This window comes from Schistocerca nitens, chromosome 1 (genome assembly GCF_023898315.1).
Source record: "Schistocerca nitens isolate TAMUIC-IGC-003100 chromosome 1, iqSchNite1.1, whole genome shotgun sequence".
Taxonomy (NCBI): domain Eukaryota; kingdom Metazoa; phylum Arthropoda; class Insecta; order Orthoptera; family Acrididae; genus Schistocerca; species Schistocerca nitens.
In genome coordinates this window covers 524,108,223-524,122,839 of record NC_064614.1, presented here as the reverse complement: position 1 = coordinate 524,122,839, position 14,617 = coordinate 524,108,223, and the positions used below count along the sequence as shown (strand labels likewise).

Below are 14,617 nucleotides of genomic sequence, written 5' to 3'. Positions count from 1 at the left end.
ACCACAATCTCGCCACAGTCTAACGGCGAGGCCAAACACATCGTTCAAACGTTCAGAATGAAGATGTACCAACTTCACGCCTAACATCCACGAGACGGTGCCTTACTGATGTTTCTGAGTTCACATTTTACTTTGTCTGCTCCTAACATTTCGCCAGCAGAGTGTTTGCATGGGCAACGCCATCGGACCTTGCTGCATTTGCTTCATCCTCTCTCTCTGCGACAGCTTCAGACTTCACCACAAAGTTTCACCTGTATGCATCACCGCCACCAAAGTCACCTACGGTCCATGAATTCAATGATCCTACTGTAGATCAAACTGTTCTAGATTTCTTCACTGAATGACATCCGGTCACATGAAGCAGCCACATCCGTCCGCCGCAATGCAACCCTCTCTGCACCTTACCAAATTAGGTACGTCCATATGCAACCGCCCCACTGATGGTAGTCTCCACCTGCCCACCTGTGGTGCCAATGTCGCCAACACTTCAGGTCACCTCTCCCATAAACAATGACACTGTCGACTAGTAACCAGAAGCCTTCAGCCTCCTATCTGTGCTGTCAGAGTTGTCCTGCACCTGGTTTTCCAGAACAGTTTCCCTGGCACCCACACGTTGGGATGCCGGTTGGTCTACTCTGCCTCCAGCTACGCAATCTGCCTCATCAATATCTACAGCACAGGCCTCTCCCCTCTACCTCCTAATATGGGCAGGGAGAGGTGTGGTATAGGCCACTATCCAGTTGGCCACACCTCCAAATACGCGCACCATCAGTTACACCGCCACGTTTCCTAGAGCTGCAACCGTGACATGGGGATGCTGCCACAAACAATTATGCTGCTGCCAATTAGATGTGAGCATCCTCTGCCTGGAGCTCCCGCAGAGAGTGAACTACTAATTTGTGCGTTTGTTCATCAAATAACATTTACAGACTTTCATAGTGGTCAGGGCTTTACATCTTCTGAATAGACATTGTACTGAAAAGTGACAGGTTCATAAATCCTTTGTATCTGTATATACAGGGTGTATCAAAAAGAATCACCCTATATAAAAAAATCATAACTATTATGTTATTTGAGATATGTGTGTGAACAATGTACTGTTGCGTAGTGTGGGTCTGTAATAACTGTTCAGTGTGACTTTCATGCTAGGTATGGTGTGGATCCTCCTACAGCACAGATTGTTAGATGATGGCATGAACAATTCCAAGAACCTGGTTGTTTGTATAAAGTCAAATCACCAAGTGTCTAACAAAGACGTCAAATGCATCCGCCATAGTTTCACAAGGAGTCTGCAGAAATCCATTTGCCATGCAGCTCAACAGCTCAACATGCCCCTGATGTCCGTCTGGCATGTGTTGAATAGATGTTTACACATGAAACCATACAAAATTCTGCTACAGCAAGCTCTTCGTGAAGGTGACAAACAACAATGTGTGGTGTTCTGTAATTTTGTTCTTGGCAAGATGGTGGATGATAGTTTTTTTTTCCACACTTAGTATTTAGTGACAAGGCAACATTCCATTTAAATGGAAAGGTGAGCTGTCACAAAGAGAATATGGGGTACGGAACAACCATATGAAGTTGTACGAAATGAGAGGGACTTCACAGTTGGAGTCTGATTCGAAAGACTTCATTTACGAGTAGGATGGGCCACCGCCACACTGGCATCTGGAAGTGCGAGAATTTTTAACTCAAAGGATTACTGAATGATAGAGCAGCTGCATTGGACCAAATTATCCAGCCATACATTACTGGCCTCCAAGTTCACTGGACCTCACTGTATGTGATTATTTCTTGTGGGGCTGTGTAAAAGACTCAGTTTATGTGCCTCTGTTACCAACAACAATGAATGAATAGACATCACATAACAGCAGCTGTGGAACCTGCAACTCAAGACATGAAACTTCCTGGCAGATTAAAACTGTGTGCCGGACCAAGACTCGAACTCGGGACCTTTGCCTTTCACGGGCAAGTGCTCTACAAACTGAGCTACCCCAGCATGACTCATGCCCCATCCTCACAGCTTTACTTCTGCCAGTACCTTGTCTCCTACCTTCCAAACTTTACAGAAGCTCTCCTGCGAACCTTGCAAAACTAGCACTCCTGAAAGAAAGGATATTGTGCGGATACATGGCTTAGCCACAGCCTAGGGGATGTTTCCAGAATGAGATTTTCACTCTGCAGCGGAATGTGCGCTGATATGAAACTTCCTGGCAGATTACAGTTCATTACATGCATTAGAGTTCATGAGGAACAAGGCACATCACCAACAAACCTCTACCATCGTTGTGTCCAAGAGGGTCAAAGCAACTGCAGAGCTGGTTAATGAAAATATTAATGATTATTTCATAGTAAATGAGGAAGATATAGTGTTATACACCTAACCCAGTGAGCAAAATCTTTATGAAACGGTATGTGGATTCTCATATTCTCTCTCTCTCTCTCTCTCTCTCTCTCTCTCTGGTGTCCTTGGCCAATAAGAAGAAACTCACAGATTATGCTGATGCTCATCCAAAATGTAACTTCCCATCATTAAAATCACAATTCCAAACCCTGAAGAAAAAAAATCTTGAAATGTGGAAAAGAGAAACAGAACAAGATGGCACTGGAAATATTTCAGGGTACATGAAGCTGGTGAATCAGCAAAATTGTCTACCGTATTTAGTCGAATCTAAGCTGCACTCGAATCTAAGCCGCACCTGAAAAATGAGAATCGAAATCAAGGAAAAAAAAATTTCCTGAATCTAAGCCGCACCTGAAATTTGATACTCGAAATTCAAGGTAGAGAAAAGTTTTAGGCCGCACCGCCAAATCGAAACAAAGTTGGTCCATTATAATGTGAGACACAATTTAGGTCGAATGAATGACGATACAGCTACAGTAATTTGGTTCGAGTCGTAAGATTAGCAGTTAAGCTTTACCAGGTAGCTGTTGCTATGCGTCAGGCGCTCCGTCCGTACTTATATGGGAGCCCTTCCTTTTTCACGTGCTTCGTCTGGTTTGAATCGATTGCTTATTTTTCTTTGATCTGATAAGTGCCGTTCTCTTTGTTACAGGTGTTTACGTCACTCTAAGCTGAAAATCCATTATTGTACTGTGTCATGCATTGTCTGTCGCATTCTGATAATGTGCGTTTACAATCTCGCCGCACGCGGCATGGCTTGCTTTTGTGTGTGCTACCGCCGCTTACGATAAAAAAAAAGAGAGGAATTGTTGCATTAGCGAAACAATGGCAAGAGACTGCTATTTGTTGTTACTTACACTGCTGCTTTCTTTGATAATGATCAAAAAGAACCAAATAATAGACTGCGTATGATAGAAGATGTTCTGAACGCGAGTTTATCTAAAATTTTTCGATGTTTGAAAATCTTTGCAGAGGCCTCTTTTGTTCATTACATTCTGCACAGAAATTATAGTCATCTTAGATTTAAAAATCTAGTCAATTGCCGTGCTTCATTTCTGACTGTATCGCTATTAGGCATAAGAATAATATGAATATAAACATGACAGGATATGTATATTCTTCCGCGTTTGCTCACACTAGTTTCGTAGTTTATTAGGCAGACAGGATTTAAATGAGATAGCAGCAAATACGAAAGAATACATGGCAAAATGTTTATATTCGTATTATTCTTATGGTGAAGAGAATACTGCATGTGATTCACATTTCATCAGGTCCCTATGTAAGAAAAATTCAGAATGTAGAGTTGGCCATATTGACAAACATCCCAAACAGTCTTGCCAGTCGGATTTTCATAGTACATCAAAATGCTGCTACATTCGAAGATGAACAATACGGAATTTGTATTTACTTCGTTGGATAATGTATGAAAATGCAGTGGTCGAAACTCGGGGCAGAGAAAAAAGCTCGTCTTCCACCTTTTTTTAAATTTATTTACTGACTCAGAGGTTTTGGCGCCAGTATTTATCTTTGTGCCTGCAAAGCATGCCTGTGTAGCGCTACATATATTCGACGGCAGAAGTTAGTTGTGGCGGCACCTACCAACATTTTTCAGAATTTCCGCTTACTTTGCACTCTATTCTAAGCCGCAGGCGGTTTTTTGGATTACAAAAACCGGAAAAAAAGTGTGGCTTAGATTCGAGTAAATACGGTACACACTATTGATCCTGTGTCCTGTCATACACTGATTCATACTGGCATCCAGTCCGATCAATGTTAATTCTACTGAGTGATTCTAAAAGAATACCACAACATCGAAAACTCTGCAAAGAAGAAAAGGAAAGCTACGCTCTGTCTGTTGTTGACTGAAGGAAACTCTGAAGTTTCATTTGGTCACTAGGAGTGTTGGCCACGTGACCTTCATTTCTGCTGTCAGTGCAAAGATGACAACTACGCAACAGAAACTTAACATACTATCAAGCACGACAGAAGTGAATTGAAGACAGTTGTTCAGCGCGGATTTCAAACCAAGTACGCTGTTCAAGTTCCTGATAAGTGGTGTATGGTATGCTGGTATTAACAATTCACAAATAAAGAATGTTTGCGCAAAGGGAAAAGTTCCGGACGGCACCCCATGAGCTAAGATAATATTGGCCATTCTGGATAGTGAACAGCCTTCTCAAGGAGAAATGTTTTAACTTCTGCTATAAAGAAGGGAAACATTTCAAAACTTTTCCCCTTGATAACCAAAGTACCTACTTCCAGCAGAAAATCTTCATGCAGATTTTCACAACAATTCTAGACTTTCTTGCATGTACCATGAAGTTCCAATAACATTGTACGAGGGGCGTTTGAAAAGTCTGTGCAAAAATAAAAACTACTTACGTGTTTGGGGTAAACCTTTTTTATTTTTTGACATAGTCTCCTTTCAGACTTATACACTTCATCCAACACTGCTCTAATTTCTTTATCCCTTCAGAATAATAGGAATTGTCCAAGTCTGCAAAATAGCTATTAGTTCTTGCAATCACCTCCTTGTTTGAATACAATATTTGTCCCGCCAGCCATTTCTTCAAATTGGGGAACAAATAGTAGTCCGAGAGACCAAGTCTAGAGAATAGGGGGTGGGGGAGGGGGGATGTGAAACGATTTGGAATCCTATTTCCATTAATTTTGCAACCACAACTGCTGAGGTGTGTGCCGGTACATTGTCGTGATGGAAAAGGACTTTTTTGCGGTCCAATCTCTGGCATTTTTCTTGCAGCTTGGTTTTCAAACAGTCCAATAACAATGAATACTATGCACCTGTAATAGTTTAACCCTTTTCCAGAGTGTCGATGAGGATTATACCTTGCGAATCCCAAAAGACAGTCGCCATAACCTTTCCAGCTGAAGGAATGGTCTTTGCCTTTTTTGGGGCAGATTTTCCCTTGGTAACCCATTGTTTAAATTGTTGTTTGGTCTCAGGAGTATAGTAATGTATCCATAATTCATCCACAGTGATGAAATGACACTTAAAGTCTGCAGATTCTTCCTGAACAGCTGCAGCACTTCACTTCACACGATTCAGTTTTTGGTCAAGCGGGAGCAATCATGGAACCCACCTTGCGGATAGCTTTCTCGTGTCCACATGTTTATGCAAAATATTATGTACCCATTCATTCAAGATGCCTACAGCACTAGCAATCTCACACACCTTAACTCTTATGTCATCCATCACCATATCATGGATTTTATCAATGATTTCTGCAGTCTTAACCTCCAGAGGGTGTCCAGAACGTTCAGCATCCATTGTGCCCATATGGCCACTCCAAAAATTTTGAAACCACTTATAAACTGTTCTAATCGAAGGTGCAGAGTCACCGTAATGTTTATCAAGTTTCTCTTTAGTCTTCTGAGGCGTTTGGCCTTTCATAAAGAAATGTTTAATCACCACACAAAAATTTTTTTCGTCCATTTTTTGACAAGCACTCGACTTCCTTGATTCATACAAATCCCAAACCCACAGAAATAGACCAATATGGCTGAAGCTAGGTGTGCGTTCTTTCCAAAGATGCTACTAACTAAACATGACCTCAACATGCGGCGGTGGTGCCATGTCTCGGACTTAGTACGGACTTTTCAAACATCCCTCGCATGTGCAAGGGCACACATGGTATGTTCTGAAGAGCCACACTCAAGGGGCCAAAAAGTCACATGTGGCTCACAAGCCATGATTTGCCGACCACTGTTCTAGGAAATTAAAAAGGTCATCTACCTGCTTAGAATTGGGCAGGTTGCGTATATGATGCATGCTGTTAAAACAATAAATTTCAATAACTGCAGGGTGTAAATTTTCCAATTTATACCTGACCACTGTTTATTTCTTGGTATTCATCAACTGAAAGAGGATGGGCACCTCCTCGAACTAGTGAATTGTATGTGTCGAGTTTCACCCATATGATTATAGATAAATATGTGCCTTTGATAACAGTATTACTACTAATACTACCCTATATTTTATCATCCAGAAATAAACAAAGAATTTGAAAGTAGTGGTATTTCAAGCACAAGATTATTAATATTTGTTTGAACCAACAAGGAACACGAGATACAATCTGAGGAATATCAAGCCTATACTTTCTTAAAATAAATTTACGACTGACACTTGAACTTCAAGGCAAGAGAATTTGGACAGGAGAGTTGCCATATATCACACACAACTCAAGTGTTCACTCAACTCTCACAAACTAATCAACATACAAAGATAGAACTGGCATCAGTGTGTTCTGGATGGGCTCCTCTAGATTTTCATTTTATACATAGATTTTTTTGTAGGAACAAATTTTTAAGGTGATATACAGAAAGTTTACACAAATGTGTTTCCTTATTACACTATGGAGGTTTTGACAAGTGAGTTTTATTATTATTATTATTATTATTATTATTGAAGTTAGGCTAGCAGACACACTGCGGCAATGAAATATTAAGAATTTTTTTTTTCATCTCTTCCAAACAAGAACACTGTAAAATATATTTAACACAAGATAATTGGAGTTAAAACTGACTCATAATTCTCCACTTGTATGTCAGAGCTAAGCTGTTGACAGCTGAGTTTCATTATGTGAAACAGGTTGCTAGGTTTATAATTAACCTGTTATTGAATTTTCTGATCAGCAACCATAGAATGTCGACATTCCCTGGCAGCAGCTTGTGGTCAAGGTTTTGCCCATAGCAAAAGCAGAGGTTGTGTATGATTGTAAATGATGATGTGCAACTATCTCGAGTTTTCCTCTCTGCAGTAGTAACCATAAACAAAAAGACATAATGTGCATATCATAGAATGTTTTCCCCTCAGTTTCCAGCTTTGAGGATTTTCCAGCATATCTTTATTTCTTGGACATTTCTTTGACTATTTTCGTAAGTGTTTTTGTTTGTATTCATAGATGCAGTAGCTCTTTCAATCACATTCTTAATGGAGAGAAATGAGCCATTACAAAAAACTTGCCTTTCTTGAAGTAGGCACATAATGTGCAAAATCATTTCTCTCAACTGAGCTCATATAGCAATCCATAAGCCACAAGAGTGATGTGAAATTTTTCCACTCTTAACATTTCACAAACTTATTTCTGATACAGTTCAGTATTGCACAACAAATAACAGTAAGAACACATAAAATAAGGATTCCTGCTATCACACAATAGGGGAAAAAACATAGCATGCAACAAATGACCACACAGGATCCTAAGTTACATGAAACTGATGCCTAGACCAAGCAGGAAGTGTTGTAATGCTGGGGATATAGGTTTTGCAACTGTGGGTTAGGGCTGCAGCTGCAGCTCAGTTGGAGTTAGCTGAGTGTGTGCTGTGTCTCCATTGTGTGTCTCGACCCACTACATCCTTCACAGCTCCAGTAATTTTGAACAGAGTATTATTGCTTCAAATTCAGAATGTCTATGTCCATATGACAGCACGAAAATGTAAATGTCGTGTGACTAGAGCCTCCCATCGAGGTAGACCATTTACCAGGTGCAAGTCTTTCGATTTGATGTCACTTCGGTGACTTGCGCATCAGTGGCGATGAAATGATGATGATGATGATGAGGACAACACAAACACCCCCCCACCACCACTCCCCCCCTCCCGTCGCACTGACCACCCAGCTACCGGGGGTAGACAGCAGCATGGTGTTGATACACAATGCTTACTATCACACAAATAAGATTAGTGACATGATTTGAATGGAATAAGGCAACTGTGAAATTCCACAAACTGAATGCAATTGAAGGAAATCGATAATTGGAAATTCAATTGAACTTTTGCTTTATCCTGTTGTGTGTATAGTGAAATTGCACTTCACCATCTTCTAATATTGGTTTGGTGAGTAGTACATCATCATCATCATTATTATTATTAAATACGGAAAAAGTCTCATGAGACCTATGAAAAGATTTGTGTATGAGTAGAAATAAATATATACCAGAGGTCTTATATTAAAAACAACTTTCACAGTTTCATTATACGGAGTTCAAAGTCCTATGTCTTGGGTATGACTACGAATGGCTGAAATGGTGTATAGAATGTCATGAACAAAGTTCTAAATAATCAATATAGAATACAGTAACAGAACTTATTTTTTCTATGCTCTGCCAAGATATATAACTCGTAACAGCAGGTATCCATATTTCATGTCAATGTTTGGTTGCTGATGAACATAATACAACAAGTTTGGTACTACGTCACAAATCTACCAGCAGCTTTAGAAAAAGACCAAGAAAACAGCTCATACCTAAAAATTATACTTAAAAATTCTGCACTGGAGATAAATTCATTACTGAGGACATTACTAAGCTGAAAAGGTTTTTCATCAGGAAGTCTCAGATATTTTATGTATTCAGTACAACATTGCGTAAAAGAGTGTTCATAAAGTACAATTGTCAAGCTGTAACTGATTAGAGTTTATTTTATATGAACAATTATATAACTATGCTTTCTTTTGCATGCGGCATTCCCTCTTGCATACTCTTGTCTCCGAAGTGCATACTATTTCCTTGCTGTTGGTCCATCTCTGTTTAACTGCTGGTTACTTTTTCTTGTGAAGGAGGACTATGAAATCCATATTCAGCTTTGATTCCTAGTGTTTGGCACTTATAAACCAGAGCATCTTTAATCACACAATACAATCTGTTCAGTTGATGATATCCCCAGCATTGGAAGACGAACCATTACAGAGAGAAATGTGTCTTAGACCACAGCCTAACACCCATAAAACAAAAAATGCAAAGCATCTTAGCTTTGGATTTTGTTTAAAACCATTTGATAGTTTTGGTCAACATGCTGCATATTCATTTTATGTTTGTATTTTATTTATTTATTTTATGTCCTGGTCTTTCCACTCTCTTCACTATATTGATGATATCTTCTTTTCATTTCCATGTCCTATTTGTATCCACTAATATATCTTTCAGTTTTCAATAACCACTGTTCTGACATGGTGACTGCCATCCTTTCATCATTACAATCAATTTTAGCCCAACAACAACTCAGCAATCCAGTGTAGTATTTTTGGCATTGGACTTTCTCTTCAAAGCTGAAGGGTTCATGTTTTGTTTTCCCACTCAGATTTAGGTTGTCTGTGATTACTCTAAATGATTATGGCAAATACAGACATGATCTTTTGAAAAGTACTCGACTGATTTTCTATCTTATCCTTAGCCAGTCCGAATTTAGGCTTCATTTTTGAAGTCATCATCCTCGATTGCACACTAAATTCTAATCTTCTCCCTTTTCCTAGCACCACATCTTCTGGTCTTTCCTTTGGATTTTCTTTCAGGTGGTGTTCATTTCTTTACTTCCACATAATATAAACTGAGTTTTAAAAGAGAGAGACTCTAGCAACCGGTTTGGTAGAAAGATAAATGCCTTTCTCTTCCTAAATTACTTAAGATTTCTCAATTGTTCACATACCATGTTCTACATGAGCAAAAAAGGAAAAAAATTACACAAATCAACAAATAAGATTATTAAAAAAACTAATTTTAATAACAGATCATAAATAAGAAATACCTGGCTTGAATTTCCAACACCAGTGCCAAGTTCCAACCTGGGCTTCTTCCTTGGTCCAATTGCCTGTAGCGCTGTGAGATTTGCTTCCCTCTGTCGCAGTTCTTCCATCTCCGCTCTTTGCATCTAAATAAAAATAAACAAATAAATACAAAACTTGCCAACGGAAGATCTACAAACTGAAAATTATCTGTATATTGCAATTACTTCGTTAAAGTGAAAACGTACCACTCCCATTCACAAGATTTTAGGCCTAGGAAGCTCAGCTGCTGCTGTGAGTTGCAGTCAAGAATGAAACAGTGGTAATAAATGTCTTGCTGCTGCAGTATTCAGTGCCATAGTTGTCAACAATAGAGGAACCATGTGCTGGTAGTGTACTGTTCTAATACTACTTGCGTTAATTTTTTGTGTTATTGTGTTAATTTGTACAAATCATGAAGTCAGCAGACCAAGCACTTCAAAATTCTTAATTAAATCTTCTGGCCCTCAAGAGGGCAAAGCTAGTGCAACAGGATGTGAGAATTGGTGGATACTATTGCTAGTGTTAGAAAATTTTGACAGATATGGTAAAATAGTAGCATGCCAATTACTAATGCAATACAAAGATATGGTAAAGTAGTGGCATGTCAATTACTAATGCAATACAAAGAATGAGAAATGTTAAAAGTTTAAAAAATGCCTTTAAGAACAAAATTTGTTTGAAAATTCAATGAATTCAGGGTGCTTACATGGACAAGAAAAAAAAATTCCCCACATTTTTCCAGGATTTTCTGGTTAAAAGCAGACTTTTTCCTGGGTGAAAATACACCTTCTCCCTGTAAAGTGACAGTATACTTTCCCTTGGAACAGTAAAAGTTATCAATCCTATGAATGGTTAAGGTTTTGTACATCAGCATAGGACAATCCGGGAAAAAAAAATCATTTTGGAAAGATCTAAGACATGCAGCAACATGTAAGCTGCATATTTTCATATCAGGAAACTGATGTTAAGCTTTTTAGTGTGGTTTTTGGAGTGCAAATTTTCTTGGAGTACCAGTACTGTATTGTCTCATGTTTGGTTTTTATTATGGCATACCACCATACGTGTCCGAAGATGAAAATGTGCACCTGAAATGGCAAACTAGCCAACTGTGTGGAATGAAGCACTTTGTTTCAAATAAACTGACTGCCTCTGCAGAAAACATTAATAAACACCAAATTTCTTTAGCAAATCGACAAAAATAACTTTATTGTTTTGCAGGGTGGTCAATGCTTAACTGCCAAAAATACGGAAATAAAATAGAATCCGAAAAATGAAACTAATAACATAATTTCAACTTCCATAATTATGTGAATGTATTTTAATTCACTTGATAGCTCCATCCCACAGAAATCTGTTTTGTTTTCATTTGATGTGGGAACTGTAAATGATGAGGAAACAGCCAAATTACTATGCGTAAACATGGATCACGTGCAGCCAACCCAACTCCCCACTACAGCTCAGACTGTTCTCCGCATGCACAAATTTGGCAGCTTGCGCATGCCAGAAAAATTTTGCCGGGTAGCCTCTGGCTGCTTGTTGCTACTGCTCATGCAGCTAACAGCCACATTTCAAGTACCCAGAAGCTCATACATGACTCAACTGTGAATGTGCAAGAGCCCGCTGGAAGTGCTGAAACGAACCTAATGCAAACAGTTGTGACATCACGTTCATCGGAATCAGTTTGTTGTTATGAAGTAATGCACTCTTTGTCCTAAAGCCTTTCACAAATTTTGCTGTTGGCAGACATTTGTGTGTGCACTGCGTTTTGTTGTTGTAAATGGTGCATTTCCTTTGTAACTAAGTTTTATTCTGGTTTTTTCTCTCGTTTATGTTTTATTGGTGGAGTCTTATTCAGGAGTTGTGGGGTGCAGTAAAATTCTTTGGTAGGGTATCAGTTCTTAGTGGCCAAAATAGCAAAAATTTAACTGAAAACTATAACAATGAAAAATGCCCAGTTTTTTCCTGGTGGAAAAAATTCATGGGTTTTTCCTGGATTTCTCAGTTGCCCCAGGGCGTATACATCCTGGAATTACTCATTTATCAACATTGGTGTATAGAGGCAACATTTCCAGGGCTATTGTAAAAATGAGTAAATTTGGTGATGAGAATAAATACATCAAGAAATACAATCAACAAATTATTTATCCAATATTATGTCGCAATCAGTTAAACTCCACATTCAAAAAATCAAAATGAATACGATGCAAGATGATGCATTGTGAAAAAAATGTCGAATTCCACACTTTCAACATAGCATATTCTTAACTAGACAGACCACTCTGTGGAAGTTTACAATAAAGTTAACACAATGACATAAGCATATCATTTTCTGACACCCTACACATCTGCAAGTATTACGCTACAGCATTGTGATTCCACCTATTAATTGGAACAGAAAGCATGTAAGTCAACAATTTACAGTTTCTGCTGTCATCACAGTTTTCCAAGGATTTATATTTTCAAGTGAGACACCAGATGAGCATGATTTCTACAGACACTGTGCACTGATCTCAGAGAAGTCCCTTCATGGCATAAAACATCTTACGAAAAATTCTAATTATGTGGTTTCTGATATTACACATTCCACTGCATCATGTCATCCATTTTTACAACAGTGCAAATATAATTCGCAGATTTGTCCTACATTTCACTGTAAGTAGATATTGCCTAAGCAAATTGAGTAACTCCTCGAAGAAACATGATATCACTTGAAGGCAATCAAGTAAATTCTCAATATGATCACAAGCTGTTTTGCCTTGCATATCTACACGTTTTTTCAAAGGCAGCTTTTTTAAGTACCAACACTTCCCCCAATCGGCTCAATTTTTCCTACTTTCTACTCTCTGAAGGTACACATTCACTATGCACTCTTCAATGATGTCCAATCTCACATCCAGTCAAAAATGGGGAAATTCAAGCAAATACAAGCAGGTTAAGAGTTACATTTACCACCCATACAACAGTTCAGCAACACCAAAAGAGTAGGAAAAAGCTTCTATTTCTAAGCATCCATGGTCGCAAACAAGAAACATGGAAAAAGGGTTACCAATGTCAAAAATATTAGACAAAGGGAAAATTTTATCAGATACTAAGCTAAGAGTGAAATCTCAGTTACATGGGATAGGAAGACAAACGATACACAGTAACAGATGAGATACCCAACCCTATGGAGTTATGAAATACAGCTATCTCACAGTTACATTCAATTACTTGACTTCCTTTAGTGCCTAATCTAAATGCCATTCTCAATGTTAATTTTCAGTGATCTTTCCATGCATATCCCCTTTCCCTCTTTTTCAGTCATTATTGTTCTAAATTGGTTAATCTCATCCTCCAGCACTTACTACACTGCTTTCTCCAAATACTTCTAACATCCAGTGTCATCAACAATATGCTTCATATAATCTTATCTTAGATTGTGTCTCCATTTGCTCCCTCTAATGCTCCTCTGAATGCAAAGTAGAGTATCCATGAATGTCTTTGCAAATGCATTAATTAAGTTCCCTTTTCTTCTGGCAAGGGTATTCAGTATATCTTTCTTCTAATCTTCACTTCATTTTTCATATTTGCCCCCATAATTTTTAACATTCTTCAACAGTGTCATCCTCAATTTCACTGTTTGGGAATTTAGTATTGTCCTATCTACTATTCATCATTTTGTATTTGTTTCATGAATATTTAACCAAAATTTGGAGATAAATAGGCTGACCATGCCAGCCAACAGCTCCATCAGATCTTTGCCAATAAGTGCTATGTTGTCTGAGATTCTTATCATTGACGTATGTACCTCCTGTAATTTTATTTCTATTCCGAAATATTCTTTTATTTACTGGTACACCAACTTGGTTTTGATGATTATTCAATTCTTTCTGAAATTACCACCTGCTAAGCTATCAAGATGTCTAAGGCTTTTATACATGTACACAACATTAAATACACTATGTGATCATAAGTATCCAGACACCTGGCTGCAAATGACTTACAAGTTCGTGGCACCCTCCATTGGTAATGCTGGAATTCAATACGGTGTTGGGCCACCCTTAGCCTTGATGACAGCTTCCACTTTTGCAGGCATACGTTCAATCAGGTGCTGGAAGGTTTCTTGGGGAATGGCAGCCCGGCAGCCCATTCCGCACAGAGTGGTGCACTAAGGAGAGGTATTGGTGTCGGTCAGTGAGGCCTGGCACGAAGTCGGCGTTCCAAAACATCCTAAAGGTGTTCTATAGGATTCACGTCAGGACTCTCTGCAGGCCAGACCATTACAGGGATGTTATTGTCGTGTAATCACAGGCCATGCTTTATGAACAGGTGCTCAATCGTGTTGAAAGATGCAATCGCCGTCACCAAATTGCTCTTCAACAGTGAGAACAAAGAAGGTGCTTAAAACATCAACGTAGGCCTCTGCAGTGATGTGCCACACAAAACAACATGAAAACCACGACCACAACATAGCACCACTGCCTCCGAATTTTACTGTTGGCACTACACATGCTGGGAGATGCCAGGCGTTTGCCATACCCACACTCTGCCTTCGGATCGCCACATTGTGTACCGTGATTCGTCACTCTACACATTTTTCCACTGTTCAATCGTCCAATGTTTATGCTCCTTACACCAAGCGAGGCGTCATTTGGCATTTACCAGTGTGATGT

The 14,617-nt window shown here is 38.9% G+C and overlaps 1 protein-coding gene across 2 annotated transcripts in view; it reads right to left on the bottom strand.

The window, feature by feature from the left end:
• Positions 1 to 14,617, bottom strand: part of LOC126253385 (transcription initiation factor TFIID subunit 4) — a 202,753-nt gene that overhangs the window by 62,855 nt on the left and 125,281 nt on the right. For both annotated transcript variants that reach the window (XM_049954690.1, XM_049954682.1), the window contains one exon: positions 9,947 to 10,069. In XM_049954690.1, coding sequence (XP_049810647.1) covers positions 9,947 to 10,069 — 123 coding nt within the window. The remainder of the gene's footprint in view (positions 1 to 9,946; positions 10,070 to 14,617) is intronic.